At 33.5% G+C, this 16,350-nt stretch overlaps 1 protein-coding gene across 1 annotated transcript in view; it reads right to left on the bottom strand.

The window, feature by feature from the left end:
- Positions 1-16,350, bottom strand: part of USH2A (usherin) — a 758,076-nt gene that overhangs the window by 631,329 nt on the left and 110,397 nt on the right. Inside the window, exons 9-10 of the mRNA XM_057727708.1 lie at positions 10,080-10,275; positions 5,458-5,588 (exon numbers count right to left, since the gene is read on the bottom strand). Coding sequence (XP_057583691.1) covers positions 5,458-5,588; positions 10,080-10,275 — 327 coding nt within the window. The remainder of the gene's footprint in view (positions 1-5,457; positions 5,589-10,079; positions 10,276-16,350) is intronic.

Here is a 16,350-nt window from a genome sequence, read left to right as displayed (position 1 = left end):
GTTATCACCTTTTTGTTCATTTCCATTGCACCATGACAGTTCCAATTTGATCACATAGGGACAAAAAAAGTCCCCTGCCTGACATGGAGGAGGAACTAATGATGGAAGCGTGATGTCTACTCAAGAATAAGGAAGAAGATGGTCTTTCCCCACTTTCTTTGTTTTCCTTTGATTAGAAAACTGTAGCCCACTAAGTTCTCGCGGTGTGGCTCCATCTCTCCCGCCCATTTGTAAGCCTAACAAGTGTCATATTCTAATAAATCACTTCTTTTCTATCACTTTGCCTCTCACTGAATTCTTCCTGCATAAAGAAGTAGAGCTCGGTGGAGCCCCCCAAAGCACTACCTAGCAATTTCAGATTCCTTGGAATCTTGGGATTTTTACCTACAAGATCACGTTATATACAAAGAAAGATAGTGTTACTTCCTTTTCAATATGGATGACTCTTATTTCATTTTCCTGCCTAATTTCCCTGGTTAGAACCTGCAGTACAATATTGAATAGAACAGTGTTGTCTTATTCCTGATCTTAGGGAGAGAGCCTTAAGTTTTTCACTGAAAGTTTTCATTTGTAAGTAGGTCAGCTGCATAGGTACTGTTGTGTAGACGTTTGTTTTCAAGTTGAGGAAATTCTCCTCCATTGCTTGTTTTCTGAGAGTGTTTATCATGAATGGGTGTTAAATTTTGTCAAATACTCTTTCTGAATACATTATTATAATCAAGAGACTTTTTTCTGTAGCCAGAAAATAAGGTGACTGTATTGTTTGATTTTCAAATATTGAAACAGAATGCATTCCTGGAACACAACCACTTTGGTCTTTGTGTTTATTTTAAAATACTGCTGAATATCTATTTGCTAAAATTTTGTTTAAAACTTTGGCCTCGATTCACAAATGATATTTGCTTGTGGTTTTCTTTCATGCACTGTCTTTTCTAGTTTGCTATCAGAATAATACTTTCATAAAATGAGTCAGAAAGTTTTCATTCCTTTTCTATTTTCTGTAAGAGATGCAGAACTCATGTTAATTACTTTTTAAATCTTTGGTAGAATTCTCCAGTGAAACCATTAGGGCTTGGAGATTTCATCTTTAGTTGGCTTTCAATTATGAATTCAAATACCTTAATAGTTGTAGCATTATTCCTGTTATCTATTTCATATTGGGTGAGTTGGTAATTTGTACTTATTGAGGAAATGCTCCATTTCATCTGCTGTAAAATGTATGTATGTAAGAGTTGTTGGTAGTATTCTTTTATTATTCTTTTGATGCCTGCAAGATCTGTAGTGATACTTCCTGTTTCATTTCTGCTATTAGTAATTCTTCTCTCTTATTTCTTTGTCAGTCTTGGTAGGTGCTTGTCAATGTTATTGCTCTTTTCAGAGAGCCATGTTTTTCATTGATTTTTTTTCTACTGTTTGTTTTGATTTGTATTGATTTCTACTCTCATTTTATTATTTCATTATTTCTGCTAGCTTTGAAATGATTTTGCTTTTCTTTTTCTCATTTCTTGAATTGGAAACTCAGATTACTGATTTGAGGCTTTTTATTTTTTCTAAAGTAAGCACTCAGTGTTATAATCTTCTCTTGTATCCCTGCTTTACCTGCATCCACAAATTTTAATATTTCATATTTTCATATTCATTCAGTTCACTGTCTTTTAAAATTTCCTTTGAGATTTACTCTTTGACCCATAAATAATTTCAAAGCATGTTGTTTAGTTTCCAAGTAACTGGAGATTATTTTTTTCTTTACTTTTCTGTTATTGATTTCTATTTTGATTCCACTGTGGTCAAAGAACATAGTCTGTGTGGTTTTAGTTCTTTGAAATTCACTAAGGTTTGCTTTATGTCCCAGGATATTGTCTACCTTGGTACATGTGTATTTTATATGTGTATTCTGCTATTGTTGAGTGGACTATTCATTAAATGTCAGACAGATCTTATTGGTTTGAAGGTATTTTTGATTTCTGTATTCTTGATGATTTTCTGTTGTTCTATCAAACTTGTTGAATTTTCTTTTGTGTATTTTATTCACCCTTTCAGATCTCAGTTTTTCTTAATTCGTTGTGCAGCTCTGCTATTTGGCACAAACACATTTAGGATTTCTGCGTCATCTTGCTTGATTGACCTTTGTATCATCAGGTAATCTCTCTCCCTCTCTGTGTTTCTGGAAATTTTATTTGCTCTGTATTCCACATTATCTATTAATATAGTTATTATTGCTTTCTTTTGATTAATTTTTGCATAGTATAAGTTTTTCCATCCTTTTAATGTCCAGCCTAAAAGGATATAAAATTACTATACTTGAAATCAATTTTTTATAGAGACAGATAGTAGGTCATGATTTTTTGATCCCTTTGGGCAATCTTTAATTTTCAATTGGTTTATTAGACCATTTACATTTAATGGTATGACTGTTATATTAAGGCTTAATAAGTCTGACATTTTAATTTTTGTTTTTTATTTATTCTGTTTTTCAGTCTCTATGTACTTTCTCCCTGTATTATTGATAGGTTATTTGAACATATTTTATTATTTTTTTAATGAATATATCTTAGAATTCCATTTTATCTGTAGTGTTTTTGAATATATCATCCTTATGATAAGCCTTTTTAGTTGTTGTCTAGATATACAGATATCAAAGTCTGGTACTTTTTTATTTTACCAATTCCAGTTAAGTATTAAAAATTACTTCCCTTTACATTCTTAATGTAATTGTAATTGTTTTACAATTAATTTTCAATATAATTGTATATTTTTTAATATAATTGTTTTAAATATCTCCTCTAATATATTGAGAACCACATTAGATAGTGATTTAATTTTTACTTCCACCATCAAAAAATTTAAAAAACTCAAAGAGAAGGGGCAAAATGTATCACATTTAGCCATATTTTAACTCTGATGTTTTTTATGCCTTTCTGATGTTTCAAGGTTAATTATTTATCATTTCCTTTCTGTTTAGAGCAGTTTCTTCAGCCAAACTTTACAGTAGGTATATGCTGGAGACAAATGGATGTATGCTTTAAAATCCTTGCATGATAATTCTAACATCTATATCATCTTGATGCTGGTACTGTTGATTGCCTTTTTTCATTCCATTTGATATTACCCTAGATCTTGGCATGATAAGTGAAATTTTACTGGAATATGGACATCTTGTTATAAGACTCTGAATTTTACTTAAGTCCTGCTTCAGTCATGCCTCCTATGCAACTTTTCTGGTGGGTGAAGAGGGGATGTTACCTCACTATTGCCAGGTGAGGATGGAACTCAAGGTTCTCCACATTGGCTCCAGTGACTCAGTAGGGGAGGGTCTCCTTATTACCCTTGGGGCAGGAATTGGAGTTCTGAGTCTCCACTAGGACCCTGAAAACACTACCCTAACAGGGAGGGGAGAAACACCTCCATTTCAAGGAGATCTCAAAGAATGCTTACTGATATTGATGGTATCAATGGTCAGAGAGGTCCTACCTTCTGAAATGTCATTGCTCTGGGTATGTTCATGTACAATTTCACCCCCAAATTAGATCCGCTGCATGAGAGATGGGGAAAGAGATCCAGAGCCAGTAGTGTATTGGAGTAGTCTCCATTATATGATAAAACCATTCTTTCCAAATTCGTATTTAGTGACATCTCATTGGTAGCTTAAAATTGACCACGTGGGCTTTTTTTTTTCTCAGATACCCAGTTGTTAAATATTTACAGGCACAGAACTACCAAAACTGTCTGCTACCCCAATGAAATGGACTTGAAATAGAAATTTGAGAAAAATAAGGTTTAATTTCTTGCACACCTGAGTTGTACAACTGAGAGACAAATCTGCTATGCTTTAATTCATAAGGGTTATGACAAACAAATGAAACTTTGAGAGGTGTAACTTTAGTTCACAGTTTTTTAACACTATTTACCAAAATTACTTGACCTTAGAACTTCAGGGAGAAAAGCTATTTAAGTGGAAATTTTACATAATGCTCATGCTATTATAATAACCACCCTAAATGACCATCTGACTATGAGATTAGTGCTCAGAATCTCTCTTCATTCACTTAACACTTATCAAATAAATATTTATGGGGTGCTTTTTATATGACTGAAACTGTACTGTTTGTGTTGGAGAGAAGACAAAGAAGTAAATAAATGAATTTGTTTAATTTGCTAATTAAATAAAGGCTACAATGAAAATACCATGAAATGATGTAAAATACAGTGATATGAGAATGTTCTACAATTGGGTGATCAGTGAAGAGATCTCAAAAGATATATCAATCTTTGAGCTGAGACTTAAACAACCAACAAAAGACATTCATGCTGAAAATTCAGGGCAAATGTGCAGGGGTGAGATGTGTAAACACAGTCAGATTTTACTAATCAACATATATAAAACTGTAATACAACTCTCTCAGAAAATAGTGCCTCAATATCACAATATAAAAACAGTAAAAATTGCCTTCTTAATTATTTTTCCACACCTCAGCATTCCGATGGAGCATATAATGTTCTTTCATTAACACACTACAGTTAATCTGAAGGTCTTCGAATCCATATTTTAGCTCACTTTATATTTGGGTTTTATTTGTTAAAACAGTTTTTAATGCATGCTTCAGTTATATGACAAATATATTTTGCCTTGAGCTTATTATTGTTCCATTGTAACTTAAAACATTTTTTTTCTTTAACCAGATTGTGGCTTATGCTTTTGGCCATTGCATTCTCAACTATTTGCAAGAGAATATGTAATTATTAAAAATTAATACAATCATTGAATTGGTTCTTCAAGATAAATTTGCCCTTTATCTACTTTCGTGTGATGATATTATCAGAAAAGGTAAAAAGCTCCAGCTGCAGACAGCCCATTTAAATATGGAGCTGCTTTTCCCGATTTCTAACACAGTTTGAACCCGTGTTCATATAGCTCAGACATCAACATTTGTAGTGTTGCTAATTAAAATTAATAAAATTATAAAAATCCATTTTATAAAATTATAAAAATCCCACTAGATAGGGAAAAAGTTAAAAGAAATTTAAACCAGAGCTATCATAATTTCCATTTGGATCCATATGTAAGTGACTTTTCTATACTAACTTCTATGGAATTTGGGAGGAAAACTGTTCTTGTTTGCTTAATATCATTTATTAATATTAATTCACCAATAATTCCAAGACACATACTTAATTTACTTCCTTGCTTACTTGGAACCCCCACCTTCCAAGTTTTTTGGCAATTGTAAAACTATAAATAAACTGAGCCTTTCCCATGCACAAAGGACCACTCAAGTAGCCTTATATTTTATATTCACATTAAAAGTTGCACAGGAGCACCCCTAAAGCAAACACCTCTTTGAAATGCAAACACACACAGAGTACTTCCTGATACAGTCCTCAATATCACTGATAGACCATCTTCTAAATTAGTTTCTGAAAGACAGGAATTCTTTACCTTCAATAGTGAGAACTCACCTGATCACATAGGAAGCTATTGTTTCTAGTGCCAGCTTTATCACAGTCACAGGGTTTGCAAACATCTATGGCTGAAGGATCTGCACCAACTTGTCGGAAAAAGTAATCCTTACACAGCTCACAGTTCTTTCCTGCGTCAGGGAAAGGTTATGCATTATGACTTCCAATTCATTAAAATCAGCCACATAATTCAAAATTAAAGACTGTATTCCTTTGAGGGAATTCTATAATTTTCGGGACGTCCATTTCAATGCACCTTTCATCTCTACCTGACAATTTAGTGATCCACAGCATATGAAACAATGAACCTGTTAGAAACTGTGCTTTACTTCATTAAACTCCCATCTGTTTTATAATACCACACTTCTCAAAAGCTGTGCTTTGTAGGGGCCCGTTCACTTCGAAAGAGTTTGTTTCCAAACTTAAAACTTTTATTTCTAGGACCAGGTACTAAATCTAAATCAAATACGAGAAATTTCTACATGCGTGGTAGATGATAGCTATACAGTTGGAGGCAAATAAGCATACAGTATTAAAATATTTTTCTGGAACTAAATCTTATAAAATGAAAGACTGCTCTTAATGTAATTTACTATTCTATAGTTAATGTGATTAAAAGCAAATGCTTCTGTTAGTGCTCATGGCCATTATTTTTCATTTCAAATAGCAAAATAGAATTTTATATTTAGCTACACCAAATAAGTTTCATATAAATATTAGAATATCTTGACAAATTAGAAATATGAGACACTGCTACATTATTCAGAAAATTTCCCTTTCCATTTTACACAAGAAAACAATCTAAACTACAGGGAGTTTCTAAAGTAAATGTGAATAGCACATAAGACCACTGAAATAAAATGAAATAAAACTCAAGGCTATCAGTTCCCCCTTAAAAATGAAGCACTCTTTCTCAAATATTGCTGACATTGGCCCAATATTAGAAGACTATGAAAATAACTTAATCAAATGAAAAACTCACATTCTAATGGATGTTGGCTCTGGATGAATTAAAAATTAAATGGATTTACAATATGTCTAGAATATTTCCATTTATATATGCTGATGACTCCCAAATTTATATCTCCAATATAGAAATCTCTCCTTTATTTATCATTCAATGAATATTTATTGAGTGATTACCATGTTCCAAACACTGTGCTAAGTGCTGAGGAAAATACAAACTGCACGCTTTTCATAGAGCTACCTTATAGTCTAGTGGGTAAGATGAATCCTAATTAAATAATCACAGGAATAATCATACATTTACAAACTGTGATAAGCATAAGATGCCACTAAGTATACGGATTATACTGATCTTCTCTGAAGCATCGTGGACGGCTTTCTTTAAGGAAGGAGCTTCAGAACTGTGTTTCTGACTGCCCCCAAAAGAGTTTCTTCCTTGTTTCTTGGAAACATACAGGCAACATGTCCAAAACAGAACTTGCCATCTTCTCCCTATGTTTGATCCTCCTGTTTCCTATCTCAATGGCTGTCACTAATGTTAGCCATGCTGCTCAAACTGGAATGTTAGGCATAAGTCTTGACTCTCCTTCCTTTCCTTGCCTACACTCTACACCTTGCTCAGAAAATGCTGTCACTTTCTACCCTAAACGCCTATTGGATCCACCCATCACTAACCGCCTCACCTTAAATGTTTTCCCACGTTATTTCTTTTTTTTTTATTGAAATATGTCTTTATGCTAGTACTTATCCAAGCAGGTGTTTTATAGCTTCAGAAACTTATCACATATCTGTAGAGTTTTTTCCATATCTGCTACTTTTTCTTTTAAGCTCTTTATTGGAATATAATTGCTTTACACTCTTCTACCAGCTTTTAAGGTACACCAAAGTGAATCAGCTGTTTTTATACAAATATCCCCATAACTTCTCCCTCCCACGACTCCCCCCTGCCCTCCCTGTCCCAGCCCTCCAAGGCATCATCCATCATTGGGTTGATCTCCCTTTGTTATACAGCAACTTCACACTAGCTATCTATTTTACAGTTGGTAGTATATATATATATATATATGTCTATGCTACTCTCTCACTTTGTCCCAGCTTCCCCTTCACCTCATGCCCCCCCCAACCCCGTGTCCTCCACTCCATTCTCTACATCTGCATCCTTATTCTTGTCCTGTCACTGGGTTCATCAGTACCATTTTTTTTTAGGTTCCATATATATGAGTTAGCATACAATATTTGTTTTTCTCTTTCTGGCTTACTTCACTCTGTATGACAGACTCTAGGTCTACCCACCTCATTACATATAGCTCCATTTCATTCCTTTTTATAGCTGAGTAATATTCCATTGGTGGAATTAGGCTTCCTGACTTCAAACTATACTACAAGGCCACAGTGATCAAGACAGTATGGTACTGGCACAAAAATAGAAAGGAAGATCAATGGAACAGAATAGAGAACTCAGAGGTAAATCCAAACACATATGGGCACCTTATCTTTAACAAAGGAGGCAAGAATATGCAATGGAAAAAAGACAGCCTCTTCAATAAGTGGTGCTGGGAAAACTGGACAGCAACATGTAAAAGAATGAAATTAGAACACTTCCTAACACCATACACAAAAATAAACTCCAAATGGATTAAAGACCTAAATGGAAGGCCAGACACTATAAAACTCCTGGAGGAAAACATAGGTAGAACACTCTATGACATCCATCAAAACAAGACCCTTTTTCACCCACCTCCTAGAATCATGGAAATAAAATCAAGAATAAACAAATGGGACCTAATGAAACTTAAAAGCTTTTGCACAGTGAAAGAAACCATAAACAAGACAAGAAGACAACCGTCAGAAAGGGAGAAAATACTTGCCAACAAAGCAATGGACAAAGGATTAATCTCCAAAATATACAAGCAGCTCATGCAGCTTCATACCAAAAAAGCAAATAACCCAATCCACAAATGGGCAGAAGACCTAAATAGACATTTCTCCAAAGAAGACATACAGATGGCCAACAAACACATGAAACGATGCTCAACATCACTAATCACTAGAGAAATGTAAGTCAAAGCCACAATTAGGTATCACCTCACACCTGTCAGAATGGCCATCATCACTACATGTAGAAACAACAAATGTTGGAGAGGGTGTGGAGAAAAGGGAACTCTCCTGCACTGTTGGTGGGAATGTAAGTTGATACAGCCACCATGGAAAACAGTTTGGAGGTTCTTTAAAAAACTACAAATAGAACTACCCTATGATCCAGTAGTCCCACTCCTGGGCATATACCTAGAGAAAACCACAATCCAAAAAGAAACATGTACCATAATGTTCATTGCAGCACTATTTACAATAGCCAGGACATGGAAGCAACCTAAATGCCCATCAACAGATGAATGGATACAGAAGATGTGGCATATATATACAATGGAATATTTCCCATGTTTTTTCTTATCTGGACCATTGCAATATCTGACTAACTGGTCTTCCCATACCACTTTTGACCCTCTCCAATCCATTCTCTACCTTATAACCAGATGAGTCTTTAAAAAACACAATATTTATTATGTCCCTTGCTTTAAGTGCCCGTAAGTGGCATCTCATTAACCTTAGGATAGAAACCAATCTCTTTATCATGGTTTAGAGAGCCCTCTAGTATCTGAGGTCTGCCTCTCCTCCTAGTGCCTTTTCTTACAATCAGCCATTTTCACTTTCATCAGTTCTTCAAGGGTGTTTCTCTCTCCTCTAGGCCATTGTACAACTGTTTCTCATACTGGAAAACTTTGTTCACACTCCTAATCCCCACCCCCACTCCTTCACCTGGTTAACTCCTACTATACTTCCCCATCTTAGCACTAATCAAAGTTTTTAATTGTTTCTTTAATAGGGTGCCTTTACCACCATGCAGTAATCCATACAAAAACAAGAAAATTCATCATCTTGTTAATTTTAATATTCCCAGAACCTAGCCAAGAGTTTGTCCCATTTTAGGCTATCAATAATTATTTAATAAACTCAGTCATGCTTCAGAGTAGCATACTTTCAAACCCAACAACTTGGGCCATTATATTTTGCAAATTTAGACATTGTCTATTTCTGCTTTTAACACATCAGCATTTCAGACAATAGTAATTTTTCAATGGCTAGTCAAAATACTGGATAGTCTTAGGAACAAGATTTTAATAAGTATTTTTAGCATTTAATGAACATTAAAAAAAAAAAAAACAGGATTCCCAAATTACCAGAGTCCATGTCAAATCTGAATGAATGTAAACATCTCTAGATGGGAATCCAGACATAATGGAAGATTTAGGGTCACAAAGGGAACATATTTCTATGATATATATATTCAAAATAATACAGTAATTCCTGATTATCCAAAATATATTGATGATCTAATCAAATGGTGTGAATTTATTTAAAAAAAAGTTTTCCTGAAATATATAGTCCAAGACTCGAGTGTTATTTCTGAAAACTTCCTAATCATTTGGAATTATGAAGATTTGGTAAATCACAGTGGTTTTCAAACTTAATGGTATGAAAGCACTTTCTTAAATAAGACAGCAATAACATAATTTAAAATAATATGCATTATATATAGAAGCACATGGGCTTCAAGGCCAAGTAAGCCTTTGTTATTTGTATTATTTGCTAGTTACCTGTAGTGTTATGCTCACAGGCATCACAAATTCCTCCACCTCCTCTGTGGTGCTCAAATGGAAAGGGGTCCACTGAGATGTTGTAGTGGCAGCTTCTGGAATGGCTGTTGCATTCACAGGGTTTACAACTGAAGGCGTGAACTTGATCACTTTGGCGGAAAGGCTTGTCATTATAAAGAGGTAGGCAGTGATCACACTAGAACAATAAAGTAATATCAGAATGATAAATATATAAAGCTGTGCTTTGTTTCTTCTTATTTACATATCAGGCACTTTTTATATTACATAGAAAGCTAATATCAAAGAGTTAAGTGTCAGCAACTATTGTATTTTTAAAAGTGTTTTATCAATCAGAAATTAGCATATTACAGGCATGGTAGTGCAGAATTGTAAGTGACACTGCAAGCCAAAACCATGTAAAGTGACCTTAATAACCAATGGAGAAAATTATGATTGTTCCACAATCTGAAACTCTTTTTCAAAACGTTAAAAGCTTCATTTCTGAGTTCTGGCTCAACAGGTAAAGAGCCTGAAGTCATCACTCCATCACAACAAAAAAACAAGAAGTTGAACAGACTGAAGAATCAACAACTCTCCCTGGATCCCTAAGTGGGGGCACAGGGCAAACAGCTCTCCCCAAGATTAGAGAGAAAGGCAAATACAGGGACTCTCAGCTATAGGAGCAAAGTCTCAGTAGCAGAAGCTTCCATGGGAAAAAATGCTGGGGTAGAAAATTTGAATTATAACTGATACATTGTTGGAGTTCAGTGTGGACAGGTTAAAAACACCAGGGTTATAAGGGGGGCCCACCATTTTGTGAGATTTTCTTCCAGCAGCTTAACCAGGTTCTCACAGTAAATAAACTCAGGGGGAAATCCTCTGGTGCTTCTGGCAGAGGGAGAAGAAAGGAAGCATTTTGAAATACAGAAAGGAAGCACTCTGTTCTTCTTAACAATATCTGTCCTTGGGATAAATTAGTTAGCCAGAGCCTAAGTGACCTAGAGAAAGGAAACACTCAACTCCAGCCCCTTTAGGTGGGACAGTCACTCTGTGAGGAGTGGGGACAAAGAGACACACATGATGGTCACAGTCCAGAGGAAAAGGCTCACTCAAAGACTGAAGCCTAATCATAAGACTTTAAAATACATCTCCTCCCCTCACTCCTCACCAGCACATGCTATAAACCTATTTACAGCAGTTCTTTTCAACTGGCACATCATGTCTGGCTTTCAAGAAAAAAAATTACAAGGCATACCAAAAGGCAAAAAACACAATTTGAAGAGAAAGAGCAAGCATCAGAACCAGATATGGCAGAGATGTTAGAATTATCAGGCCAGGAATTTAGAACAACTATGATTAAGATGATAAGGCCTCTAATGGATAAAGTAGACAGCATGCAAGAACAGATGGAAACTGTAAGCAGAGAGGTGGAAATTCTAAGAAAAAAACAAAAAGAACTGCTAGAGATCAAAAACACTGTAACAGAAATGAAGAATGCCTTTGATGAGCTTAGTAGTAGATTGGACAAGGCTGAGGAAGGAATGTCTGAACTAGATGATATATGAACAGAAACATGAAAAACTGAAAAGCAAAGAGAATGAGGACTGAAAAAAAAAAAAAAAACAGAAAATCCAAGGACTGTGGAACAACTGCAAAAGGTACAACATACACATAATAGGAATACCAGAAGAAGAAAAAATATTTGAAACAATAGTGACTGAGAATTTACCCAATTTAATGACAGACACCAAACCACAGATCCAGGAAGCTCAGAGAATATCAAACAGGATATAAAAAAAAAAATTATGCCTAAGCATATCATTTTCAAACTACAGAAAATCAAAGAAAAAAATTCCTGAAGAGAAGCCAAAGTTAGACACCTAACCTATAGAGCAACAAATAATTACATCTCATTTCTCCTCAGAAAACATGTAAATGAGAAGAGAATTGAATGAAATAGTTACAGTGTTGAGAGAGAAAAAAAAAAAACCACCAACCTAGAATTCTATACTCTGCACAAGCATCCTTGTGAAAGAGAAATAAAGTGAAGGAGGAATAAAGACTTGTCAGACAAACACAAACTGAGAAAATGTCTTACCAGTAGACCTGACTTGCAAGAAATGTTAAAAGAATTTCTTTAGAGAAAAGGAAAATAATATAGGTCAGAAACTTGGATCTACATAAAGAAAGGAAGAGCATTAAAGAAGGAATAAGTGAAGGTGAAATTGTAAAAACTTTACCAGTTATAAATGTAAAGCAAAATAGAAAATAGTAAAACTAACATTTAATAAACTATAATATTAGAAACTTTGAGAATTATTTTCTTTGTAAAGGATAATTGAGTATCTTATATAATGCTTGCTTTCTTACTATAAATTCCCATATTGGGGAAGCATCTTTTTTAAGCCTTGAGAACTGTCATACTCTTTTATAAGTATGAATCAGCCTGCTTCCATCATTTGCATGTTTGTGCTTTCACTGACATGAAACATCTCTGAGAATTTAATGTAAAATTTTTGTTGGCATCATTTCCTCTAGGACATCTTTACCTATTCATCACAACCAATGTCCTCATTTATGCTAAGTTCACCTTCATTAAGTAGCTCTGGTTGCATATATAAAGTAGTCCAAATGGTGACAGTGATCAGCTATTTCTTCTGTAAGAAGAAATGTTTAATTGAAATTTCACTCCCAAAATGTTTTCTTTCCATCTTTTCATCAATTCTTCTTTTTTGACTATTCATATTCATAAATGCCACATGGGTTAATAAAACTTACAAAGAGGTTAGACAACAACAAGCTTCTCTGTGAATGAACTGATTAATGGATGTGTGCTGACCAGTGACCCACAGGCTGAAAGAAGAGATGTGATTGGTCACTGACCATGATGTGCAACAGTTATTTATTTGGTAATTTGCGGACTGATGAGCCAGAAGCAAAATTTGTATTTTATGCAATTACATACAGTTAATATACCATAATAACTAATATTGGAAGCATGTGTTTGGAGGACTGGTGTTTAAACTATGGTAAATGAAATTCATGCATATTGGAACTGTGCAGAGGGGACTGCCTATATAACAAAAGAAAATTTTTCTAAATCACATAAAAGACCCGTTATGTACTGGATCAATTAAAACTTGAATTTCTTCTTAATTAATGATTTTAACTTATCTAATACAAATACAATTATGGACAACAAAAATAAGGAACTATTCACAAGAACTGAGTTAAAATTTTAGCATAACTGTGTACTAACAAAAGTAATATTATCCATTTTACAAAACAAAATAGAAAATAAAAAACACTGACAATTCAACTGTCAAATAAGTCAAAACATTTAGATGAGATGATTTTTTCAAAACTTGTGTATTTTTTCCTTTTTTTCAAAATTGGGAATACACACATACACACACACGTATATCCCATAACAGTCTCATATTGTTAAATATCATGAATTTTACTGCATTTTTCTCATATTATTCATAAAATAACTTATTTAGCCACTTCTCAACTACTTCAGAAACATTTTGCTTTTTCTTTTTGTTTTTGTTGTGGATACATATAAGTATTTCCTTAAGAAAGTTATAAGCAATAGTTATATCATGAGTGTAAATATTTTTAGAGATTTTGTTACATATGACCAAATCTCTTTTAGAAAAATGAAACTAACTTATAATCCCACAAGCAATATCTAAGAATGTCCATTTTCTTGTGTTCTGCTCAACTTAAAACTACAATTATCTCTTCATTATTTTGATTCTAGAAAAGTATTAATCACTGTTTCAGTATGCATGTCTTTGGTTACTAGTAACGCTTAATATTTTTCATCTAGTTTTGACAATGTAATTTTTTTTACATTGCTCATTACTTTGCACATTCATTTTTTCTTATTTATTTTAAATATTTTTTCATTTATTAGGTACATTTTTACCTGTCAAATAGCGAGGATTTACTTCAGAATTTTCAATATATACTTACATTTTATTTTCTTTTTCTACTTTACTTCTACATCATTGGCCAAAATTTTCAGCACCGTAGTTAATATGTACAGTATAGTGGTAACAGTGGACATATCTGTATTATTTCTGACTTTAATAGAAATGTCTTTAATATGATAACTTTTATACTGATGTTGACTATTGATTTTAGGTACATGATCTTTATCATTTAAGAAGAAATCTCTGTTCCCAAATGAACAAGATGCTCTTATATAAAAACAAAATAGTGTCAGTTTTATTAAATGTTCTGAATCAACTGACCTACTGAACTGAAAAATGATTGCATTCTTACAAGAAACTCAACATCAGTAATGGTAAATAATGGTTAAAATTATTTAGAATTTCTATATTTATAGTCATAAGTTTGATTGCTCTATGTTTTTACAAAGACATTAAAATAAATAAAACCTTAAAACTTTAATGAGGAATAAATGCATTTGTATATATCAAGTTAATTTTAATGTCTGAATGATCAAAAAATTCACATTTTGTACACTAAAACTTATTATAGTTTGTCAAGGTATATTTTGCATATAAAGTATGATTGATTCTAGGTAAGACTTAAAATAAATATGTACATACCAGAATTCCTGAATTATTTTTCTTACCCCTTTTTTTTTTGCTGTGAAATACTTAACATGACTTCCAAAAGTACTCAACTTATTCCATACATAAACTAAGTCACATACATAAATTAAGAACCAGAAGAGTCAAACCACATAAAATAAAGTATCAAAAAGTCTCTTCATATGTTCACAATAATAGTCCCTTGCTTTTTCTAATTAACATTGTTAAATATCTACTATTTAAAAATCGTTTATTTGACATATTTCATAATTACTATTGGAATAAACTCTAGTCAAAAGCATTTTTCCCAGTATTTACTGTGCCCTATTAGTTCATGGCTGAACAATTTCCTCCCTTAATGTTTTTAATAGCAGAAATAAAAAATATTAGAATTTAATTGTCCAGTATCCTGTTTTATGGTATTCTGAAAAGCTTAGCAAGAAAACACATTGAGTTTTTCCACTTAGCTGAGGAGGAAAAGAAAAAAGACAAAGAGAACAGAATGAGAACGTAAATATTAACTCAATTTTCATGTCAGGTAAGGCTACCTTCCGATTATTGATAAAGTACTTTTTGGTCTATTTAAAAAACTGATATCATATTCATCTTGGAATGATGAAAATTCTTTCCCCAAAACTATTTATAACCCTTTCCACTGGATAGCTGCCTCTCTTCTCTTTTGCCCCTGCACTCTATTAATACCTTGACCCTGCTCCTATCACTTTGAACTCAAATGATTGATTTGTTTCAGTATCTTTCAGGAAATGCAAGTTACTGATTTTTATACTCCTGTGTCATCCTCACAGTAGGAGCTTAATAAACAATTGCTAAGCTGTTAACTTAAAATTCACATCTAATGATATTAAGGTCCAAAGAAAGCTATTCTTGAAAAAAATCAGAGAGGGGTACAATAGGAAAAATTAATAAACAAGAATATTTAAGTAAAGTGTCCACAATTGCATGGCCTTTGATGATTTGCAATAAACCACCTAAAAATATATAAAAAAAAAACACACATTTTGTAAATATATGTAGCATTCAGTAGGCTACTGCCAACTATGGGTCTTTGGTCAAAAAAAATTAAAAGTGGGGGAACTGATCTCTAAGTTTTCTCTCATCAGCAATAACCATTTGTAAAACAATTTTATTTTGTATAATCAAAAGTTAGAAATTAGGCATAGGCTGAAGTCAGATATCTTAGTTCAATTATTGGTGCCGCCACCAACTAACCATGAAAAGTAACACAAGCTGCATACTTTCTATGTTCTGGGCACTATGTTATGCATTTAAAATGAAATATTTCATTGAATCCTCTAGGCTTTGGATTATATGGTATCCCACACCTGATTTCTGTTCCTGATTTGCTAGCCCTGTGATTTTCTATAATTAATTCTATCTCTTTAACCTTTATTTTTCTCATCTAACATGGGGTAATAATTCCTGCCTCAAAGAGATGTTGTTAAAGACCAAGTACTTAGGAAAGTGTCTGTCACATCATAAGCCCTCACTAAACATGTCTACTAATTACTGTTAGGTTAGCAATTGAGGATCAAAGAGGTTAAGTAATATGAAACATATCATTGAACAATAAGGCCTCGAGTCTGCTTTACCTCTGTGAATCTCAGTTTTCTCATCTCTAAAAGGAAGGCAGTGTAACAACACCTTCATTGCTACGGACTCAAGAGAATCTGAGGATAAGTGGC

This window comes from Hippopotamus amphibius, chromosome 3 (assembly GCF_030028045.1).
Source record: "Hippopotamus amphibius kiboko isolate mHipAmp2 chromosome 3, mHipAmp2.hap2, whole genome shotgun sequence".
In the NCBI taxonomy this organism is placed as follows: Eukaryota; Metazoa; Chordata; class Mammalia; order Artiodactyla; family Hippopotamidae; genus Hippopotamus; species Hippopotamus amphibius.
This window is presented reverse-complemented; position numbering and strand designations above follow the sequence as displayed.